Below are 24455 nucleotides of genomic sequence, written 5' to 3'. Positions count from 1 at the left end.
GTTGCTGACTCAGTTGTATGAGAGCACTGTAACCTCAGATTAACCTCTATATTCAATCAGCTCCTTCCTCTTCGCCACTTATAGGTCAATGCGCATCATTGGGTTCACCTGTGCAGGTGTGCAGGGGTCATCAGACAGCCTCAAGAGCCCTCGTGCCGCGTTTGTCCAATCAGGGGCTTGCTATGACGTCACTCGCGCCCCTCCAGGCTGCCGCAGCTGACCGCTCACAGGACGAGTCGACTAAACACACACACACAGACACACACACACGCACCGACGAACTCCGGATAAACTTTCACTAACTCGCTCAGCTTCAGCTCGTCTTCCAAATGTTTCTCTTTTGCCTATTAGAAGCGACTAGTGCAGGTGGGTTTGGTTGATTAAAAAAAAGAAAGAAAGAAAGTCAAAATTGTCGCTGGAAACTTCTCTGTCTTTTTCTTCTTTGTTTGGGGTCAGTAACCTGTGAAGAGAGGAAACAGAGGATTTACTGAAAACTGGGATTTACCTGCAGTGGCGGGTTAACAGCACTGTCGCTTGTCTTTAAGTTTTTTTTTTCTTTCTTAAAAAAAAAAAAGGATTTGAAGGCGATTTACAAAGAAGAAGAAGATAACGTTTTTTTCAAGGCCAAGCCTCCACCTGCTGCAGGAACAGACAGGTGAGTCAGTTTCTGTTAGGTGACTTGTGGATTTCATCAGTGTGTCCTATATGCTAACTCTGAAAAGAAAGTATTAGCTACTAGTCTCATTTTTACTGTGATTAACTGATTATAAACAGGCTATAAACTGTGCCACTGACACTTAAAAGCAGTTTTTGAAATATTCAATTGGCTTATCTAAAATTAATCATCATTTCAAGTCCTTTAAATCCATCCCTGTCCCAAAACCTCGAGTTTAAGTTAGTCTGATACTAGGAATACAGTGATACATATCAGACATCTGATGGCTATAATGGCTTTTTATATGTAATAGCTTTTACTGAGAGAAAGGACAAAACCCTCCGAAGGACTTCAGTCGACTCACTCCCTTTAAAAATGCTTTATAGGCAACATCCCTCTGCTTACAGGGCAGAAAGTCTTGTAACTGTTTTAATGTATCTGATTCTGGACTAGAAACTTGTTTACATTATATAACCAATGTCATTTCCTCTAATTACTGAACATTTTTGTATTTTCATTGTCAGTCAGTCAGTTTCAACTCAGACATAAAACGTTACACAATGAGAGTGTGTTAGTTGACCCTCACTGGGTCCTTACACTTCAGATCTGTATCAATCATGTTCATAGGTTATATTGTTTGTGGGATTCATTTTATAATGAAATATGATACTGTCTAGGTGGTGAAAGTAGCCTCCCTCATGTCATTTTATTGTATTGCAAAAAACTAAACATATTATTTCCCCTCATTATTGCAGGCCAAAGGGTTTACACCTGCCCTGAGGAGCTGAGAAGGAGAAGGAAGGTAGATAGACCATCATCCACTGCTGCCCCCTGCCTCACACGATACAGAGATGTATGCCGAAAAGGTCGTAACAGATGGGAAGATGGGTGAGTTTACATTTTACTGTTGTTCTTACTTATTCCTACTCCTCCCTACACCTGCACACACACACAGACACACACACACACACACACACACACACACACACACACACACACACACACACACACACACACACACACACACACACACACACACACACACACACACACACACACACACACACACACACACACACACACACACACACACACTACAGCTCATGCTGCGTGCTCTGTGTGTTTGGGACCAGACATCAGTCCACTTGATAGTTAACCATTAACAGATTTGTTTGAAGTTGGCTGGCTGTCTCTCTGATGTTCTTCTAATTTATTTTTGTCTGTCAGCTTGAAAAACATTTACTTTGAGTGGTTGTAATGTATATATATATTTCATCCAATGAGACAAAGTCCTCCTAACCAAGGAAAAATGTGATAGTGATGTTGATACAGTAAGTGGAAATAACTGCAGTCCTTTACATGAGATGTAAACCAACTGAACTCAACTGCAACATGTGATATCCACAGTAATAACAACATGCTCCCCTGGCAGTCATTAACCAACACTGTACCCACCTCGCTGCCAATATGAAGCCCTCTTACCTTACAGCATCTCACTCCCAGCAGCATCAGTGAAACCCCAAACATTGACATGAAAACAGAGATCCCACATCTGTCCTGCTGTTAGTTGGCACTGGCTGTGAAGCACTGATGCAAATGTTGGCCAAATGTTTTTCAGCTTTATGGCTCTGAATGAGTTTACAGCCAATTATATGATGATTTTTATGAAAGGAAAGATAAGATTATCTGCTGTGTTTTGCTGTTGCCAGAACGCACGTGTTTCAGTATTTACAACTGTCAGTGACACGAACAGAAATATGGCGACCATATTTTCTCGTTGTGTCTTTAAAACCTTTGCTAGCTGAACTCAACTTTCTGGACTGATATCAGATTCTTTTTTTTTTTTTTTTGATAATTGAGACAATAAAACTTTATAGAGACAATGCAGTAAATTAAAAAAAAAACCCTACTAGACAACAGTTTAAGTACCCACCTGGCATTGCAGAAGCAAACCGAGCGCTGGCTCAGTGAAGCAGTAGGTAGTCTCCCTTTAGTTGAAAGTTGTTCATAAGGTCCTGTTGGTCACTGCCTCCTCGTCGCACTGTGACTTTCCTCGTCTGAACGTGAACGTGGCCAGCGAGACGCCTGGTTTTCACAGCTTCTGATGTCTGACTGAAGGGAGTCCACCCAGATGCAAAGAATCAGGCTGTGTTGTAGTGGGTGCGCGTGTGTAATTACATGGAAAACACAGTCTAGTCAAGGAGTGGCCCATGTGGTGTGGTTTAGGTGGGACAACTGACATTTTCAGAAGAAAGCTTATTGTGAGACACTAATTCACTGTTGCAAATCTGAACGGGTACAGACTCGCAGACACTCACACAAACACTCTTTTTTTTCCCTAATTAGCTGAATATTTACTGCACGGTATGATTGTGTTTATTTTTAGTTTTCCACCTTGACAACAGCTACGAGCATGAGTCATAGTTTAATCTGTGTCTTCATCTCTGTGTATGTGGGGTCTACATCTGCTTCACCCTGTTGCCACACCTACATAAAACACAGTTGTCTCTGTTTGACTGTGTGATACCGTCCCACAGTAATCGACTTATGGGACGTTTGAGAAGTCGTTGCTGTTTTAAAACAGAAGGAGTTTTCATTGTATCCACTCCACTGTGGTATGGTGAAGGCCAGCTCATCTGGTACACAGCTGCTTCTTTTCATCTACACTGACGTGGGCGTGTCGTATAGGCTAAGCTCAGGGCATCCCTCCCAACATCCTCCCACAGTAAACTAGAAATGACTCACTTAGTCTTTGCCACTGGCGGTCGAATGACTCATAAACAACGATAGAAATAATCCCAAAATTCAGATATAAGATACAGTAACTGGTGAATTATGAAATATTTATATCGATGTGTATTGTTTATTGTTTATTGTTTATTGTTTATTGAGGATCCCCATTAGCCGACGAACAAACGCCAGGCTAGTCTTCCTGGGGTCCTTTTCAAAAGTACAAAATAAAATAATAATACACAGATCCAGTTACAAAACATTCACAGATCCAGTTACAATAAAAGAAAGGATAAAGGAAAAGAAAAAGATAGTTCTCAAAATAATAAAATAAAATAACAATACACAGATCAAGTTACAAAACATACACAGATCCAGTTACAATAAAAAGAAAGAAAAAGGGAAAGAAAGAGAAAGTTCTCAAAATGATAACATGAAAGATTAACTCTTAAGTCTAAAAAGTGACTTTACATGTTTCTTAAATGCTTTTTTACTGGGAATGGTCCTAATATTTAAATGAAGAGTATTCCATAACGAAATGCCTCTATATACAACAGTGCTTTTCATTGAATTAGTTCTTGGTCGTGGTAATGCAAGTAGACCTTGAGTTGAAGCTCTGGTACTGTAGTGGTGAACATCAGCATTATAACCAATCTGATTAAAAAGATCTGTAGGATACTTATTATGAATAATGTTTCGAATAAATAACAATAAACTGCTGGATAACCTATGAATAACCTTCAGCCATCCAAGACAAGAATGCATATGTATGTTCATGATCATCATCAGTCATGCGCTACACTTGTCTTCCTCTTTTCTTTTTGTTTCCTATGAATTAGGTTTTGGTCATTTTGCTGTTTTTAAGCTTTGACAAAGTCTGACATATAGTATTGTCAGTATGTGACACCAGCTTTTTCTCATACTCTACATTGTACAGTATGTGACCTTCTCGATTGTCATCCAAATTTGGCTATCAACTATACCAGTCGAGTACTCCCAGAGGAATGCTGCCTGCTGACACATAAATTCAGACACACATATACACAGGAGAAGGTCTCAGGTAGAAATGGACACAATAGAGGTCTTGTTCTGTCCTGCTGTGTGGGGGCAGGAGGGACCGGGGAAGAAAGGAGTTTGAGAACAAGGTGTGTGGAGGAAACTTTGGGCTATGTCCTGGTAACCACTGTCTAATGTTTGTGTGATGCTGATTGAATATATGCTTTCTTCAGATATTTATGTTTTTCACTATAATCTATGTGAATTTTCTCCACGTCCCGCTGAGTCCCCACTGTGGCGCCATCGAAGGGACAATACGACCATTATCATGCTGCTGAAGTCTGAGGAAGGGAGGGGAAGCAGGGGCAGGTATGGAGGGGGGGGGGGGGGGGGGGGATGACCAAACATGAGGCACAAAGAGGGGAGCGGAGGTATGAGGGAGATGGGTAGAGAGGAGGGGAAACGAAGTGTGGGAGTTTCCCTGAAAATGTTCCAGTCGAAGGGACAGGTAGGGGCAGCCGAGCCAAGGGAAGAAGGTTGTAGCGTAGATAGAGGAAGCAGACACAAGGAGATAAATGAGAAGAAGGCTGAGCTGAGGTGACTGAAGCTGTCAGGCCTCTGCAGCTATCACATTTCCTTACAACAACTGAGGGACCAAGCAGTGTCAATGGTTGTGTACAATACTGGATCCATGCCAGTCTACGTTATTTTATGTCCACCGATCAAGACTCCAGGACTTACAAACTAAAGAGCAGATTGTGACTGTTACTGTTCTCCGCCTCCTATCTTAAAAGATTGAGCTCCATCCCTGTGAACATTTACATTTGAAGAAAATGAGGAAGATAGATGTGTGAGAAAGGAGAGAGACAAAGACAGGAAGGAAACTGGGCATTCAATAGGTTTTTTTCTGAGTTGATAGGGAAGACATGTGCTTTTAGTAGGCTATATATGCACCTGCACAAACACAGATAGTATTGCCATCACAGTCTTCATTGTATTGGTAGAGGCTGTAAATACCCAGTAATTAATGTCTGAAATTCTTGATTTAAATCCCCTCCTCATAGTTGTTTTTTGTCACAGAAGCAAAAGCACAGACATAAATAGCAAATAAATAATGTCTGCTTCATGTTTTGTTCACCAACTCATGATTTACTTTTTAGCAACACTTGCATTTTTTCCTGCTTGTATAAACCAAAATGTCTCCAAATTAAAATGACCAATTTGTTTGATGCACCTGACTGTTACAGCGCACTCTGAACACAATTTGTCTCATGTCCATGTCTATATGTAAGATGGTGAGACACATGAACTCACCTGTCTTCTTTGCTTCACACCAAAGCTCAATCTAATCGACATTTGACCCGTAAATATTTTAAAGCTCTCCAACATCCAGCTGTGTTGAGAGATGGGGTTGGTTTGGTCTCTCATTCAGGAGTTCATGTTGGTTTACATTGTTGTTTCTTAAAGGGATAGTTCAACATTTTAGCAAATTGGCCCATTGCCATAATCCCTATAGTCATAGCAGTAGGTTTGTTACCTTTAATTGCCGGTGCAAGCTATTTTTAGAACGGCGGAGCAGGGCCGCGAGCTGCTCAGAGCTACGCTACGGAGGCTCATGGGAATTCTTGGTTTCCCTCATCAAACTCATCAAATACACAATCCAACAACTCCAAAACGCTCTGGTGGACAATTCGTGAGCTGCACATTCACCACACTATGAGATAATAACAGAAGGTTATGAGATGGAGTTGTTTTCGAGGTAAATTCATGCAAAACTGCACGTTCCCGTTTTCGGCAAGTAGTCTCTGCATTTGCCTCGAAAACAACTCAGTCACCGACAATTAAAGGTAACAAACATATTCCTAAAACTATAGGGATTATGACAATGGGCCAATTTGCCTAAATGTTGAACTATCCCTTTAACCACAGAGGTTTTTGTTGACTACTGTTGTTCATCAGTTCGCCATGACAGCTACTGCAGGTGATGCACACACCCATGTGTTTTCCATCAGGGGTCAGACAGCTCATGCCTTTATTATTTTAATGGGTGTTTGGACTTTGGTGACTTATGAATCAGATCTCCACCTGAGCAGAGGTCTAATCAGCCATGATAACTCAAATACCTGAGAGGATGTGCATGGCCTTTTATCAACACAATCATTTTGGGGGTGTTTTCATTGATGTACTGTTGTGGTTGGTGACCACAGTGATATTTGAACAGAGCCAATGGGAAACAGTTAATGCCCCCACTAATTAAATAGTCAAGATTTACAGCTTTCTGCTCTGATTTATTGTGTCCAGTGTGTCAAGAGATGTAACCCCAGCCTCCTGCTTTTGTCTGCATCGTTGCTCTTACTTTGATATCAGCGATGATAATCATGTGTTTGTGTAAAACGTTTGATGATGGGAAGTGAAATGAGCCCAGCTGTGTTATGTGATAAGCAGGCAAACCCTTAACATAAATCATTCCAGTCCGTAACATTTAAATATATCACAAAAGAGAAGCCCAGTAATGAAATCTCAGTGAACAGGGAACAGCACAACCACAGTGCAAGGCTAATTTTAGCTCTGTAAGTGCATAATACCACTGTGACACTGGCACTGGCACAGCTGACAGGATTTATGAATGTTAATGATTACACCTGTGTTTTTCATCCCATTACTTGTCCGCAATGAAAAATGTGTATCAACTCAAAGCTGTGGGTCAAGTTGACAAACTCTGCTCAGAGCAGAGGATAACAGGGCACAAAGGGACACTCACTGAAAACAAGGCATGCATGTGCTCACACAGACTGCATGTGCACGCGGGACAGACATGGCACTATATCCTAGTTTAAGAGTTTGTTCTTGCGTTTGTGGAGAAATGCTAGACTTTAGACTATTGATCGAATCGGTGTCATTTGTACTTTTCTGACAGTGCCAGGAAAATGTGCTGCATGCCCCTTCACACTGGGACACTGAGCTGAAACTGGTCGTTTGGCTGATGTTTGCTGTTAGGTGGTTGAGTCCAAAAGATGAGCCCAGACCACAAACCAGATGTTTGAAGTGTTCCTGTCTTTTATTTTGACAGATATCTCCATGCATACTTGCAACACAGATTACTTTTGTTCTCTCCAATGTTAAAGTGTTAAAGAGCTGCTCATTGTATACATACTGTACTGTCAAATTAGTCCATACAGAAGTTTGTGTGTGTGTGTCTCTGCAGGGACCAAGGGAATCTCGCTAACCTGTGTGTTGACCCCCTGCCGAGTGATCGGGGTGTGTGTGACACTGATGATCTTGGGAGCTGTTGGAGCAGCCGTTTGGGCCGTAGGTTAGACCACTATCTCATACACACATACTCAATTTTTCTCTAACATTTGATCACTGTCATCCATTGTTATTGATATTTCAAGGTGCTCATGTTTCTTTACGTTTCTTTCCCCGTGTTCTATTCAGTTTTTTCTATGTGTTATTATATGATGCACTGACTTAAAGGTTTTTTATTGCCCTTCTGTAGTTACATATTGCACAATGGAGGAAGACACAGGACTGTATGATGGTAAGTATGTTGGTGTTTTCAGTCATTTTCAGTTTATTTAACATCTAGTATCCCCTGGATCTTAGTGTACTCTTGTTGTCTGCAATGTGTAAGTATTGCAACTCAAGGTGTCAGCACGAGAATAAGATTTGAAAGGAAACTCTATTACAGTAAATATTAGTTACATCTACATTGTTACCATTATAAAAGTGCCATGTCAAACAAAAACAATGACCATCCAAAAGACAGTTTTAGCTTTGTGACAGAAACAGTCTCTGTCCATACTATCACAGCTGAAACACAGCTGATTTTTTTGCAAAGAAAATACTGTGACAGATTAACAGTAAAGGCAGCTGTGGTGTTCAAATGCAGAATTTAACTAAGCAACCGCTGGAGGGAAAAACAACAAGATAACACTCTTACAGTAATTCATTGTCCTTGTTGCTTTCACAGAGGCACATAAGACCCGATCAGGGAGTGACTGTTGGTGTCTGTGTCATTGTTTCCATCATAGTTGCATTTTCCGAGAGCACATCATCTATCAACACTTCATTACAGGCCAAACAAACACTTACTGACTAGATGTAGCATGGCTGCAGTGAATCTTCAGTGAGCTTCCTAATTTGTAAGACGATTGGTTAGAACAGCGAGGGTTTGTCTCACTCAAAAGATTTAGAAGAGAATAAATGTCTCGGCAGTGCTGCCAGGCTAGGTCACAGAAACCTTTGACAACACCTCTCTCCACATCACGTTTTTGACATATACTGTACCAAAACAACATATATAACTATTTAAATAGGACACAATGATATTTGTGTAGGGATTAAGTAGGGTATGGATGTAGTATTTTCTTCACCTTGATTGATTTTCTTCTAAAACTTACAAGGGCGGTATTAAACCTTAATAAACAGACAATCTCATGATTATCTGTGTCTTTAGGATTCAAGTCCATCAAATTAAAATACCAAATTTGACACAACAAAATGCTTTAAGAGTGAGAGGCAGTTACACGTGTGGTCTGATTAAATTCTAGGTCGCCTGTTGCTCAATAAGATCAGGTCATTAACAAATAATTGCCCCTGGACTGATAAAAAAAAAAAAATTACAGTTCATAGTTAGAAAAGAACAAAAAAAGTAAACTCATGCCATCCCCCTGCAGTCCAGGTCAGCTCTGCCGACCAGCGTCTCAGAGTGTTTGACTCGGCCCAGAGGAGGTGGCGTCAGGTGTGTTCGTCCTCCGCCAATGAACTGCTCGCTAGCATCAGCTGTGAAGAAGTTGGTTTCATCAGGTAAGACGTTGTTGCAGTTACATCCCAGTGTTACTCACTGTGAGTGTGGTGCTGTAACAGAACTAATGTGTGTTTGTGTGTTTGTGTTTCAGCGTGGTGAATTACTCGGTCACGTCCGTGCCGGAGGCCAGCGGAGACGGAGGAGAGTTCTTCTGCGTCAGACAGGAAGAGCTCAGCCACGGCAAGAAAATTAAGGACTCGCTGTTCCCATGGTAACAACAAACAGCCAGCTATCTGTTTAATCCTGCACCCGTCTTACAGCGGTGTGACCTTGTAGCACACTGTCCTCTCTGTTGCTCATCCACCTGGATCTACTCAGTTGGCAACAGACAGAGAGGCCGAACAGAAAGTTGAATGTTTGCCGTGACTCACTCCGCATGTGTTTGTGTTTCAGTGACTGTGAGAGCAGGGAGGTTCTCACACTGCTGTGCCAAGGTGAGATGTGAGCTCAGTGAGATGCTCTTGTTCAGTCTGACACACTGACACACTTTACACCGATGTCTTACACACACGCACCCCTCCTCTTCTACTTCTACTGCCTTACACTTTTACTATTTTTTTTTTTTTTTCTCTTTACCTGAGAAAAACTGCAGCACTCAGGCAGGAGGTCTGTCCCCCTGTCCCCCCTCTGGACAGTCCTCCAAGAAACTCATAGTGAAACCAGAAGATGCTTGCGATGAATTTGAAACTGCAGCTGGTGGATTTGAATGAGATTATTTGCAATGATACTGAACTCCCTGAAACAACAGTTGTATTTTATACCATGATTATCCATCACAGGCTTCTACTGCACTCCCCAAATAGACATGGTGGTGACTCCCAGGCTTCTTGTTGTTGTTGTACTCTGTCCCCATGTGTCTTTTGTCCACACACAGCTACATGCACACGCTGACACTCTCACACATGCAACAGGCTATCATGTCACCATCATTCAGTATATATTCAGTATACCATACAGTTTTGTACGCATATATGCAATAAGCACACACACACAGTCACATCTACCCTCTCCATGAGAACTGCTGCTGAAGTATGTCTATGTTCAAGCACTTGATACTACTGTGTTTTTTTTTATTGTATTGTTTTTTAATGTATTTCTTTTTTGAATGGGCTTTATGCACAGCTCCACTACTTCCTGATATAAACCAGCTCCTTCATTTCCTGTTTTACATAATTGGACCAACTGATTAATCCAGGTGTGCCTAACCATTGTTGTGAGGTCAGACATACCTGGATTAATCAGTTGGTCCAATTATGTAAGACAGGAAATAAAGGGGAGCTGGCTTATTTCAGGAAGTAGTGGAGCTGTGCATAAAGCCCATTGAATTTCTCTTTATTGCTGTTTTGATTTACACTGTCAGAAGCTGGTGAGAAACAGCATTTCAAGTCTGAATGAAATGACAATAAATTACCTTACAGTTTGTGCTTGGTCACACTTGATTTCTATGTCCTCAATATTATACGTTTAACTCACTCTTTAAAAGTTTTTGTTGTCTGCACATGTTTAATCTTTCACCTACCCGTATTTCATGTCCCACCTCTTTTCCTCTTCATCTCCCCCCTTCCTCTGTCTCCTTGGCAGACTGTGGCAGGCGCAGTTTTGCAGCAGACCGTATAGTTGGTGGCGTGGACGCCAGGCCGGGCAGCTGGCCTTGGCAGGTCAGCCTGCAGTACGACGGAGTCCATAAATGTGGAGGATCCATCATCTCAAACCGCTGGATCGTCTCTGCAGCTCACTGCTTTCCTGAGTAAGTGACAGAGCTTCATTTAATACAGGAACAACGGCTAGAGATGCATAAGAAACTGAATTAACTGGCTTTTAATTATTAATATTGATTAATAGAAAATAATGGTTTCATGTAACCATCATATGAAAGTAAAAATGTATTTATTATTTTTTTCTTTATACGTATGTAGTTTTCAGTACGACACAGGAAGAATCATTTTAATTTCATCAGATTGTTGTGGTAAAACCGTGTCGCTCCAGCTCTGGTTTAAGTGGCGTGTGTGTGTGTGTGTGTGTGTGTGTGTATGTGAACATTTAAAAAGCTTCTAAGACATAGTTGCTTCTTCCTCTGTCACACTTTCCATGCCAGGCGGCACCGCTTTGTGAACCGCTGGCGTGTGCTGCTGGGCTCCATTTACAATAAACCGGTCAACGCCAACGTGGCGGAGGTGAAGACCATCGTTTACCACAGCAGCTACCTGCCCTTTGTAGATCCTAACATCGATGACAACAGCAGGGACATCGCTGTTTTGGCTCTCACCCAACCGCTCACTTTCAATGGTACGACACACAAAAGCACACACCCAAGCATTTGATTGCAATGTGACAATGGTTAGAGACAAGACGCAGCCAGACAGAGACAGAGAGAGACGGACGTTATGGTAATAAGCCTGTTTTAGGTTTCTTGGTTCCTGTTTCTTTGAGACAAAGGAGAAATGATCTTATCAACTGAAGCTACTTTTATGTCAGATCTTTTTTTAATACTCCACAGTGATAAGAGAGCGACAATGAGGCTGCAGCAGTCTTTACTTACTATTAATCTGCTGAATGGAAAAGATGATGAGGAATGCAACTGTGATTTACACAATCTGTCTGCAGAAGTAACTGTGAACAGACCCACTACTGTAGAGACAGTGTTTCAGAGGGTTTTGTCTGACATCTAGTGTTTGATGCTCATTATTACAATGACAGCACATGAAATGGACGGATCGATGGATGAATATGAATAATGGTCTGATGTGCTATTTTACTGTTGTTGCTAAAATCAGAAGAAATGTGTATTGTGAACATAACTGAAACATACATTTTAGTGAATTAAATAATGCTGTACATGGTAAGAACGGCCGCCTCAAGGCCTCAGTTTACAGACTAGAACTCATTCATCATTTATCTTCACAGTTACATACACATCTGTTTATAGTGAAGTGAAGAAGTGTGTGTTTCATAGATCAAAGATATTTACCTCCACCTCTTGTCTTGCAGTAGTTTCAGATGAAGTGATGTTCTTTGATGGTGCAGTATCATTGTGTATGTTTTCTTCCATCTAAATTCATATATTTGTGTGTAGAATACATTCAGCCTATTTGCCTGCCAGTATACGGTCAGAGACTGATAGACGGACAGATGGGAACAGTTACAGGCTGGGGAAATGTTGAATACTACGGTGAGTCAGTCACTGGTCCCATGACCATCTTTTCTATCACCCATTTGCTTTCTAGCAGTTGTTTTGTATTTATACTGTATGTATCAACCAACATTTCCAGTTTGCATGTCGATCTTGATAAATACATAGAGAGGTAAACGTTATTTGTTAATGAGTCCAAACTGTTGCAATAGTAGCCGATATATTAATGTGTACTGTAAACCCTCTATAGTGTTGTTTTAAGCTGTTGTTGATATGTTTATAGGTCATCTAGCAGATGTTCTCCAGGAAGCGAACGTGCCCATCATCAGTGACGCTGTGTGTAACGCTCCTGATTACTACGACAATCAGATCACCACCAGTATGTTCTGTGCTGGTTATGAAAAAGGAGGCATCGATGCCTGCCAGGTCAGAGTGTGCCTTTGTTTATGTCTTCTTCTCTACGTTTCTATCTATAATCTGACACCTACTGCATGTGCACCCAGAGCATATCTACCTGCTTGTTTGATTATTTGCGTAAACATTTACTGCCACATGTGGCTACAGGGAGACAGCGGCGGCCAATTTGTGGCCGAGGACTGTTTCTCTAAGACCAGTCGATATCGTCTGCTGGGGGTGGTGAGCTGGGGAACAGGCTGTGCCATGCCAAAGAAACCTGGGGTCTACACCCGGGTGTCCCGCTTTCTGCCCTGGATATCCACTGCCATGAGGGTGAGAGACTGGGATCGTTGTACTGTATCGTGGTGCCATTTCCGTCACAACGTGGCTCACAAGGCCATGAAAAAGCAAAAGATTTTTTTTTATTTTATGAACTAAGGCTTGTTAAATATGGTACTACAAATGCTTCCTCCAACATTCAAGTCAGCAATAAACCACTCACCTTGGACATTTTGTTTAATATTAATGTTAATATTCGAGTTGTGAGATGTCCAATGAAAAATTCAGGTCGCTTTTTAAGATCAAGCACAGATTTATTAGCTGTAACACAGTAAAAGCCAAAGTATGCGGCATGGCAAAATATTTATATCCAGCATGGAAAACAGAATGATCAGTAGCAGCCAAACGAGGATTTCCTGACACCCACACACTCAAAGCACGTGATGATTAAATAACGGAAACAAAATGTCACGTTACACCAACGAACGCCCAAACAAGTCAGAGGCCTTCAATTAAAATGACATTAATGTTTCAAGACTGGAGTTAAAGCTTCAACAGAACAATGTAATCCCAATGTGTTACACGCATTACACATGTGTTAGACCATTTCTGTTCTCATCCCTCTCCTCTAGGTTTATCACAACACACCAGGGGTTCACAAAATGGGCAGGACATGAGAGCACCACTACTTTTTCTACAGCTGGGTGACACTACGGACAGATCCTGTAGGTGTCAGTGGGGAGCGTTACAACGAGGGATAGACAGCAGTATCGCGGTCTAGATTCCTCTTCTTACCTAAAATGTTTTACTGAGGGTTTTATCCATGATTCCCCTTTGTTAAATGATACCAATGTCATACTCCTTAACAAAGACGGTCCCTGCCACCCTGTTTTTGTTCTTTGGGCTCTTCGCTTCAGCACACTCTATCTGAAATAAAATAGTAGGTCTTACAATTAAGTCTAAGCTCTAATGCATCAATATAGAAGTCAAACTATGTCGGACATATTACCATTTTAATGCACTGCCCAAATTGCGAGGTTCAAAAGTGATTGGGCAGACACACAAAGATGTTTCAATGTTAGTTCATGCACACATGGCTCAGAGTTGAGTGAGAGTTGAGAGTTTCCTTTTAGATTGAGATGATGTCAGTATGAGGAGAGAAGAGAAAAATCGATCAGAGACATTGATAGTAGTGGGAACTCTTTATAAAGCATGGACAAATTAGAAGATGGCAAACAACCCGGTGGAAAAAGGAGCACAAGTGTTGCGAATGAGAAAATTAATTGTATGGTGAAGAAAATGTCCTTTTTGGCTGGACAGGAGGTCAAAAATGCTCTCCAGGACGTAGGTGGATGCTAAGGACAAGACTTCACGACTGGAGCCAAAATCGTGGAGAGAAAAAAAGAGGAACAGCCTGATCTGTCAGACATGGTTATGGTTGTGTGACGGCTCAGACCTGTAATGCAGCCAATGGGACTGGCACACTGACATTTATTGATGATTTCAGTGCTGACAGAGGCAACAGGATGAAAGCAGAGGTCATACATATCTTTAAATATCCTTGACCGGCTGAGTCAGTCATCTGATCTCAATCTGACTGAGCTGTCGTCTACATGGTGAAGACCAGACTAAAGACAAAGAGAAGGAAACTGCAGAGACACTGATGTCTATGGACTGAGACTTCAGCTATAGATTTAATACAAAGTATTAGATGTGATGTTTGGCCCTCATGTGTATCTGTCCAATTACAATTGATCCCCTTAAATATTGGCGTCTTGTATAGAGGGCTACAGTACATCTCCACACTTTATAGAGGTCTTAATCCTCTCAAATTAAAACTGAACCTTGGCACTTTACTTTTGAATGAAGCATTTTAGTTCAGATTGAATGTGCTGAAGCTCAGAGCCTGAATAACAAAAATTTACCGTCCAAGTTTGAACTGTGACTTGTATCTATGCAGAAAAACAAACAGAGCTCTGAAAGAGACATCACGTTTCAAACTCATTCGGAAAGACTTGATGATGAAGTGGAATTTTAAGGAAAGGGCCAAAAGTGAACTATCAGACATCACACTGGATTGTCCAATTTTGTATATGTTTTTCTTCCTTTTTTTTTAGCTTCATACTTCTGCAATGTTACCAGATGTGATGTCAGAAATAACCAGTGTAATGTCAAGGTGAAACAAGACTTGTAAAGACTCAGGTTCGTCCTCAGTGTTCCAGATGTAATTACAAGGATTCATACAGTACGACAACAGACTTAAATCTGGAGGTTTTATCTACTAGTTCCACATTAGTCACTTTGTACAGTCCCAGACTTCTTGCCACAGCGAGAGCAGACTGTGCTGGTGGTTTGAAATAATATCAGTAAAGGCCTTGTGTAACCCTCGGCACATGCAGTACTTTCACATTATGCAACACAGAGTCACTGGCAAACGCAGATGTCAGTAACACACGAGTGATTGTGGCCGATCAGCTTCATTATGAAACATTACCAGACAGATAAAACTCTCATGTTGTAATTAAACTCATCTGTGTGTGTGTGATACATGCCATGCATTTGATGTGCAGTAGCTGGACTTTAACATAACTAATTATTCACACAAGTTCTGTCTTTACCATATTCAAATCAGTATTTTGCTTTGTTTTGTAAATATTAGTCAGTTTCTTCTTTATATAGATGTTGTTATCAGACATGTTACAGGTGATCTACAGATATTAACACAGTGCAATAACAGCATAAATCATGTTCTCATCAAATATATCTGTCACTACATACTACACAGACTTTACCTGTGAGTACCTGGGTCTTTCACTGAATCTGTGTCCTGCATGAGGCCTAAAAAATAAATAATGGGATGTGAGCAGTAAATGCAGAGCACACTACACACCACTGTTTCCCACCACCTGAAATAAAGTGAATATACAGTCTGTACATCTACAGGAATTATGATGTGTACAAGAGAAATTAATATTGTAAAATGGAAATTGTTGCATTGAAATAAAGTCCTAATTAAAAACGACTCGCCCACAGTCGTTATGTGCTAATATCTGATTTATTCTTTATACCTACACTGTCCTACACACAACACAAAGTCAAAAATCAGATGTTCAGTATTTTCATTGGTTTATTATAAATACACATTAGCCCACAATACTATACACAAAACTATAGTAAAAAAAAAAAAAAAACACAAACTAAAACACAAAGACACAGTCATAAATATTTTCCAAAATGTGTATGTATAAAAAATATTCAAAAATACATGGATAAAGTTAAGGGGATATTTATAAATACATAAAAATGTGTAAAAAAGGAATGTGCATATACTTATTTTCAACTTAAGTACCGTACTTAGCTTACACATGAATAACTTATTTTCTTTATCAAAAACAAGTTACAGAATCTTGTATAAAGATTTGGATCATCTGGGTTTAGCCACAGTAGCGTAGATCACAGAGTCGCTGTTGTCTCCTGCTCCGGACCTGAGGAGAAAATGTTGGTGTTGGTGTTGAGTGTTCCTGTGCCTATCCCTATCCAGCAGCTCTGACACGCTGCACCACATCATCATCATCGCCTCTGTCAAGTTTGGTATTGTCGTCATCATCTGACACAGAGGTCATGTCATCTGAAATAATATTTCCTGGGAATAGTGGGTGCTATATTCAAATGACCAGAGACAGAGTTAAAATCCTGGTAACACATTTTACACATGTTTATAATGGTATTTTAAACTAAATAAAACATCTTGGTAACACTTTATTTGACGCTTATCTCTATAACGCATTATAACCATACTTATGAGTTATAATGCAGTTATAGCACTGTATAACTATAGTTATATGACCATAATGCTTTATAACAATAATCATAACACACTATAAAGCATTTTATCATGACTTATAAGGTCAGGTATTATAATATGTTATAATTGTTAGTAACTCGCTGACAATGCCCACATCGATAATGCATTATAGATATACCGGTAGTATAATGTGTTATAATTGGCTTATAAACGTGATAACTATCATTGCTTTTTTTTGTTTCTCTGTGTTTCAACTGTTTTCTTAATTTTTTAGTATTTAGTATTTAACTGTGTTTTTAATGAAACACGTATATCTCTTATGGTGAGCCGAAGGCAATTTTCCACAATGGTGGACAATAAAGTTTTATTGTATTGTATTATAAACACTCGTAAATCATCATGAGACTTTATAACAATAAGCATAACACATTATAGAGCATTGTAACTCTATTGTAATACTTGACATTATAAAAAATAACTATAAAATTACTATAATTATAAAATGCTCTATGATGTATTATGCTTATTATAGGCTTTGCAGGAAGATAAAGCTTTACAGAGAACACAACTGAAAGATTTATTGGTATTTCCATGTGAAGGTAACTCAGTTTCAGTCGTTATGAAATCAGTGAAAAGATGCCGGTGATGAGGAAGTGAAATAAGAAAGTCATTCGAGTCAAAAATATCTTCAGTGGTTTAGTTGTTTTATATTGGAGAGGAATAAGAAGTCATGACCTCAGTTACTGTAAAATCCTGTCTGGTCAACATGTGCAGTAACTAAAGGTCAGCAGGTCAAACTTGACTGAACATGAATAAAAAGATTCAGTGATGCAGTGACCAGTGTGTAAACGGTGAACTCACCTGGAGTCTTGAGTCGCTGTGCTGCTGTTCACGTGATGCTGCAGTTTCTGGTTTCGAGGTTTGATGGTCACTGCTGAGTAGGTAACGTCGGCTTCATAAGAAGTCTGGAACTGAAGGCAAAGAAGATCAGGACGTCTTTTCCTAATCTCAATTTACGTCATTTGCATTGGAACATTACAGTAACACGTGTGCATCATATTTACATTATGTCCATGGTGGGATTTCCTCTGTGAACCAGAGGCCGTGCCAGCAGCAGCAGCAGGAACAAGTGGAGGATTAGGCTGGAATGTGTGGATGTTGGCATAAACAGTGTTCGGCTGATTTTCATTGGCTGAGGAGCTCGAACCTCTTCCACTGAGCCTGGAGTCCAACGCAGTCTCCTGGAGAGGAAGTAACAAAACTCAGTTAGGGTTTTTTCCACAGCTGCACTTTGGGTACTTAAAAAGCGTTCTACTGTGAAACAGCATACGGTTAGAAGAAATAAAAAAATCAATGTAGAAAAGAGGAAAAAAAAACATTCACGTCTTCAAATGTTTTCTTGGAAATTTGACGACGAACAGGAACTGAAAATCTGATTAAAACTATTACTTGTTTAATGTCTATGAGTTCAATCAGGTCAGTTCATTAATGATTTTTGTTGGATGTACTCACTTTTTCCTTTGCACAGGTTCTGTGTTTCCTCCTGTCAAATAAAAGACAGAGAAAAACCAAAATAACTCAGCGAGGCAATACAAAAAAAATTACACATGTTACCACACTCGGGGAGAACAGTGAGTTGTTGCTCAACCTTGCGGCTCAGCCGTGTCTGAGAAGCTATTCTGTAACATTGGGAAACACAGCACCTTGACTCACATTTACTGATCGTCAGTTGTTAGAGGTGAGCAAAAGTCACGTCTTAAAACTAAGGGAGTTCAATGTGGTAACAGGGCAGAAATTCAAGATGACGCATATACACACATGATGCCATGACCACAAACATCATCAAAAGTTATGCATCATGTGGAAAAATAGGTGTTGACACAACTCAAAGATGCTAAAAGTAAAAAAAAAAAAATTAGGCAAGATGCTTTGTAACATTTTGACTCACCAGAACAGGATCAAAAGTATGACAAGAGCCACAAATACAACGGCACCAACTCCGGCTAAAACTGGGAGGAACCGGATGCCTGAGGAGGAACAACACAGTCAGGTTAGATTACCGTAGGGAGAAATTCACACTTCTGCTTCCATGCCACTTTAAAACCATTTCTAAAAAATACTCAAACTACACGACTTTAATAAACTATAAAACTCTGCAAATTATGTACAGGGCCGCAAACAGGGACCTTCCGCATACAGTAACTTACATGGTTTTTTCATAGACAGAGAAGTGGCACACAATCTGAGAGGAAATATGTTATTTAAGCAGAGGAGAGTGAGAACTACGCTAAAATCCTTTTCTATCTCAGTCACTGGTGTCAAACTGTGGAACAAACTAGAAACTTGTGGGCTTTGAAAACAGAAATACGAAACTCTATTCTAGACAATTATAAATTGATTTAAACCTAGAGAAAGGGGTTTAACGTTATTCTGGACTGGTTGTCTGGAGTCCAGACCGCAGCTCTGCTGTTGTATCACGTATGCTAAAAAAGAAAAATTGTATGTATGTATGTATAATGAAATTAATGTACTCTGAATGGTAATCAGGGCGGGATCTGATAAGCTTTATGCTTCTTCCGTTTTCCTTTTCGGTCATGTTGCTTGTATTGTGTAACTGAAATTGTGTGTGATGAAGTCTGATTCAATTAACATGTCGGAAAAAAAAAAAACCTAACCCAGAGGTCTTCAACAGGGGGTCCGTGACCCTAGGGGGTACTTGGAGCTGTTGCAGGAGGGTTGTGGAGTTTTTGGTTGAGTATAGGCAATGTGTCCACATTTATGTTTCAGATAAAAACGTCAATTTGAATACTGTAGCTTGTCTGCATGACTATCATGCAGTTAACAGACATAGTTGATACTGGCATTGGTATCTGTTAAGAGAATCTGTTTACATATGGCAGAGGACGGCCCCCTACTCACTGTACCTTTACACGTTTAGAAAAAACTTGAATATATGAACCTTTGTATTATCTGAATACCTTAGTCTTGAATGCACAATAACAAGGTTTTACACAATTTTCTAAGTTAGTAGTGGGTCCCTGCTCCGTCTCTCCATCAGTTTGGGGGTCCTTAGCCTGAAAAACGTTGAAGACCTCTGCCCTAACCCATAATGATTCATTTTAATTTAAAGCGTCACACACCAAGCTCCTTGCTCTTCATGGTCAGCAGCATCTCCGTTGAGTTGCTCTCCCCGACACTGTTCCCGGCCTGGCAGATGTAAAGTCCAATGTGAGACGCGTCCATAGAGGGAAGAGACAGCACCTGTCCTGATCCCACCTGCAGCACGGTGCTGGTGTTGGAGCTGGAGCTGGGATCGTCCGTCTTCTTGTACCAGGTGTAGCTGACCGCTGCAGGGTTCGCCACACTGCTGCAGGTCAGGTTCACACTGTCGCCCTCGGCAACCTGTGGTGGATCCATTGAAACTGAGATGTTTGTTGGGTGGTCTGGAAAAAAGGACAACGTCTTTTTTAGTTTTATCACTGAGTGAGAGAGAGAGAGATAGCTTGATGAATGGGCTGGAAGGAATTTAAAGAAAAAGAAAAAAACATCTGATATATATTTTTAATTTATCTTTGATTTTCTTTCTTGATATTTCTGATCTCTCTTTTAAATTAAATGAAAGCTTTTCAAATAATCAGTTATATCACTTTAAATGAAGGTGATTAATATCAGCTCATTAGTTGGTTAACATCTGTGCAAATATCACAGACTGGTGTGAAGGATTGAGGAAGTTTGATTCTAAATGGGTGTTTCCTATCACATTGCAACTTGAGAACTTCTGTGTCTGCATTTATATACTGTATGTGTTTGCATCAGTCTTACTTCTTCATACATACACTGCACGTCGAGGTCAATCTCATTGGAGTTCATGAACTCCTGGCCCTTCCAGCTGATGTTATTCCAGGCCTGACAGCGGTACAGTCCACTGTGGCTGGGCAGGATGTCAGAGATGGTGTGGCTCTGTCCTGAGCTCATAAACTGTCCGTCCTTCAACAGGCTGTATCCCCTCAGTGTCACCGGTGGGTTGGCGTCACTGCTGCAGGTGAAGGTCACTGAACTCCCTTGGATGATGTTCCTCAACGGGCTCATCGACAGAGTCACTGTCTTGGGTGCGTCTGATTGATAGAGGGTCAGAAAGTGAACAAATGAACTCATGATGATCCAAATGAATGAGTCATAAAGAGAAGTGGAGTCTTTCTGCCCTCAATGGACAACGAAAGTTGAGTGTGATTAAAGAAAACCATTACACATCAATGGATTTGATATTTGTTGAGATGTTTTTTGTGCTTCAGAAAATATTCTTTCTGTGAAATTTATGTCAATGAACAGAACTGAAATTCATTTAACAGGTAGCTAATGTAACACAATAATAAATAAATGAAGAGTTTACAGTGATCAGAAGAGGACAGAAAGACGATCTAGATGGACTAAAAACAACTCTACAAAGAAAATGAAAAACATAAGTGCAACAGATATTAAAGCCTCCACAGCCCCACAAGCTCAGTTCAAACCCATGTCCAGATGACTGAGGGAATTTAATACTATATGATGTATTATGTATTTTTAAACATTAAGATGCTATTATTAGACGTTTGTGCTAAGTTGTATAACAATTGGTGCATAAATGTTTTGAGAAGTCACAGTGACCACTGACCACCAAATTCAGATTAGTGAAGTCCTAGCGGTTATTTGGGCCAAATATAATAATAAAAGTCCCTCCATGTGCTCATGATATATTGTCGTCCTGAGAATAGGACAGACCTCTGTCAGCTGCATGGAGAGATCATTAATGAGGCTGAATGACATCTGGCTGTTTCAGTTGCAGTTTCCTGTTCAGCCTGGCTCACTGTCACACACACAGGACTGAGACTCCTGAGTAAAGTGGCGCCGTGTCTGCTGTGAAAAGAGCTCCTGAATTCAGCTTTGTGTACTTACACTGAACATTCAGAGCCACTGGTTTGGATCTCACTGTCGGCTGTCTGTTGGCAGCACAGTAGTACATCCCAGCATCCTCCTTTCTGGCCTGGAAGCGTGGTGATGGTACAAGGTGTCTATCTCTATAAAAGTCAACGGTTGTGCGTCCGGTACAACCTGACAAACAGCTCAGGCTGACCTCGTCCCCCTCTGTCACAGTGCTCGGCCGAACAACAGTGGTTAACTCTGGAGCAGGAACAGAAACACAAACATTTTATAACATTTTACTACAACCTCTGTAATAAATGAAAAAGATACATTTTCTATAATTTGTTGTTACCTTTTACGGACACAGTTATATGGGCTTTATTGACCCAACTGCCAAGCGTGGTCCAAAAACTAAAAACATAAACTCCTTCATCAATGTCTCGTAAATTGTTGATCTGAAGATCACAGTTTCCACCTTTGTCACCCAAATATCTGTAGTCTGGGCGTGAAGGGAGTTGAGAAAGGGGAACCACTGTCCACCTCTCAGGTGTATACTGAGCTTTAGACCACCACACTCGAGTGACAATATGGGCAAAAGGATAGTCATATCTGCATTTTATAAAAACGGATGCCCCTTTCAAACCACACTGATCTTCAAAGATCACCTCCCAGCTCCAAACACCTGTGGATAAAAATGATAAAAGAGACATGTTCAGTTTAAGTTGCTCTAGTTCACAGAGGCACAGGTAAGATCATATTAAATATATTTAATTGTACAGTATGTCAAAACTCTAAGCATCTAAGCAAATCACATACAATCACAAATATTTCCTGTACATGAAATGAAAAAGGCTTCAGTGTCTTACCAGGCATAATAACCATGATGATGAGAATCCAACGGTCCATTATGAAAATCAACCTGAAACATGAGACACGGATCATCACTGTCGGTCTGTGACAGGCTGACGGAAAAACATTAAATGCTGTCGGTGTTGAAAAGTGTAAAGCACTCACCAGCTGAAGCAAATGATAAAGGCTCATTGCAAGTTCATTTATGGAGTGAAAAGCAGAAGTAAGAATATGAACCCAACCCCTCCCTCTCCTCCTCCTCCGCCTCCATGCTTCCTCTCATTATAACACCTCACACATAGAGTGCTGATACCACAAGGTAATACAGCCTGCAATTATATAACAAATGTGATGTATGAGGAATGTGAGCGACAGAATCAGGACAAACATACACTATCTATACACAACAGGCAAAACAGTCACACCTGGACGGACGAGGACAACAAGGAGCAATAAAAACTATATTTAAACACATAATCAAACACAAACATCAATAAATAAATTGAACAATAAATAAAATAAACAATACTTAATATTGTTTTATCCCAGTTTTCTTTCAGCACTTTACCAACAGAACATTTCTACTGTAGGTTTACAACAATGTCACAAGGAAATGTCACAATTGGTATGTTATTATGACACCGTCATTTCCCTCCAAAAGCAACCAACAGCAACATGTGGCAACAATCATCTTACAGTATACTGTAGTAGATGATCAACAAAATTGTGGAAAGTTTTTAACCATGTATTGTGATATATGAACAACCCAGTCTCACGAAAAAATAGCCACAGATGTTGTGACGCCCCCTCACAGACTGGATGCAGTTCACCTGCTCTCTTATCGAATTGCTGCCATCTGCTCTGCATCATCACCTCGACAGCTCACATACTACTCTTTTATTTTTTATTTTTTATTCACACACCATGTTCTCTGTTTGTGTTATTATTTTTAGTTGTGATAAACTGCAATAAATGTCCATCAGTGTCTTTAGAACGATTAGTGTCTTGATGACTGAACGGTGTCAGCAGACCAAAACAAACAAGTTTATTAGCAATACTATATTAGACCTCGACCTTTTACATAACCACAGACCAGTCAGCTTAGTGTTCCTATTAATTCACTTATTAACCTGTGTTGTTCCTTAACTTCCTTCACTTAACAAAGACTTTAATGTTCACCTCTGCTTTTAACTGCTACTAGTAATTGCTCTCCGTAGTTTACTCTCTATGTATTTGATTGTTTTTAATACTTTTTATGAATTTATAGTTCACATCCTGTTTTATTTGTCTGTGGTCGGTTTATCTGCTTTTATGTAAAGCACTTTGAAACGCCTCCCTGTTTAAAATATGCTGTGTAAATAAAGTTGCCTTGGCCTAAGTTTGGTTGGTTCCACTCACTGTGTGTTGTGGCATGTTTCAATAGATTGTGAGCTGCAAAAAACATGCAAAATACATTCAAGTTGTAACAGTTGTTTTATTTTTCTTTAGTGTAACAAACTATGACATGTAACTTGCATTATTGCTTGCCTGGATTAAACAACATAAAAACTGAAAAAAAGCTATATGTTGCAGCAATAGCAGTCAGAACAAGACTTTTAAGAAACATTATTGCATTATTGAATACAGTGTGGAAAGTCATGTGTCAAATATTTCATATTCTTTATAGCTGTTATTATGTAACACTGTCATTTTAATGGGTGACAAGTACGTTTGGATATAGATGATTATCACTTTTCAGTTGTCTGAGGATGCAAAGTTTAATGCAGCAACCACTCATATTGTGCATACATCTACTTTTTTTTTTGGTAGCAAATTTCAGTGTCAAGCATAAACTAAAAAGCAACAGTAGTTACATCCTGTGCTGGTAAAATAGCTATCAGTGTTGATGTTCCTTCTTTAACCT

The 24455-nt window shown here is 40.1% G+C and overlaps 2 protein-coding genes across 3 annotated transcripts; one reads left to right on the top strand and one right to left on the bottom strand.

The window, feature by feature from the left end:
* The first annotated feature begins 228 nt into the window (after nt 1-228).
* On the top strand, nt 229-16018 carry hpn (hepsin). 2 transcript variants are annotated; one of them, XM_083990190.1, is made up of 14 exons: nt 229-366; nt 576-655; nt 1411-1543; nt 7587-7694; nt 7881-7922; nt 9061-9190; nt 9283-9402; nt 9585-9625; nt 10773-10938; nt 11287-11477; nt 12265-12360; nt 12605-12747; nt 12886-13050; nt 13629-16018. In XM_083990190.1, exons 3-14 carry the CDS (start codon nt 1507-1509, stop codon nt 13671-13673), a joined length of 1284 nt encoding a protein of 427 aa, XP_083846316.1. In that variant the 5' UTR covers nt 229-366; nt 576-655; nt 1411-1506; the 3' UTR covers nt 13674-16018. The 2 variants fall into 2 exon arrangements, with proteins under 2 accessions (XP_083846316.1, XP_083846315.1); XM_083990189.1 differs by having other exon boundaries at nt 237-655.
* A 396-nt stretch (nt 16019-16414) lies between these two features.
* On the bottom strand, nt 16415-19981 carry LOC310999125 (uncharacterized protein). The gene is made up of 6 exons (XM_083989449.1): nt 19942-19981; nt 18750-18828; nt 18314-18344; nt 17866-18042; nt 17663-17772; nt 16415-16481 (listed from the first exon to the last, which is right to left on the bottom strand). Exons 1-6 carry the CDS (start codon nt 19970-19972, stop codon nt 16421-16423), a joined length of 489 nt encoding a protein of 162 aa, XP_083845575.1. The 5' UTR covers nt 19973-19981; the 3' UTR covers nt 16415-16420.
* Nucleotides 19982-24455: the final 4474 nt, after the last annotated feature.

This window comes from Trachurus trachurus, assembly GCF_905171665.1.
Source record: "Trachurus trachurus genome assembly, chromosome: 16".
Classification (NCBI taxonomy): Eukaryota; Metazoa; Chordata; class Actinopteri; order Carangiformes; family Carangidae; genus Trachurus; species Trachurus trachurus.
Note: the sequence above shows the minus strand (reverse complement) of the source record. Positions and strands in the feature narration are given on the sequence as shown.

What these genes read in the sequence shown, in the direction of transcription:
- hpn (XM_083990190.1), top strand. Translation starts at nt 1,507, where the DNA reads ATGTATGCCGAAAAGGTCGTAACAGATGGGAAGATGG. An exon ending in AGACACAGGACTGTATGATG is followed by an intron (nt 7,923 to 9,060) that starts GTAAGTATGTTG and finishes ATCCCCCTGCAG; the next exon opens with TCCAGGTCAGCTCTGCCGAC. An exon ending in GGATATCCACTGCCATGAGG is followed by an intron (nt 13,051 to 13,628) that starts GTGAGAGACTGG and finishes CCTCTCCTCTAG; the next exon opens with GTTTATCACAACACACCAGG.
- LOC310999125 (XM_083989449.1), bottom strand. Translation starts at nt 19,972, where the DNA reads ATGCTGCTGACCATGAAGAGCAAGGAGCTTG. An exon ending in GAACCTGTGCAAAGGAAAAA is followed by an intron (nt 18,043 to 18,313) that starts GTGAGTACATCC and finishes CTTCCTCTCCAG; the next exon opens with GAGACTGCGTTGGACTCCAG. An exon ending in AATCCCACCATGGACATAAT is followed by an intron (nt 17,773 to 17,865) that starts GTAAATATGATG and finishes CTTTGCCTTCAG; the next exon opens with TTCCAGACTTCTTATGAAGC.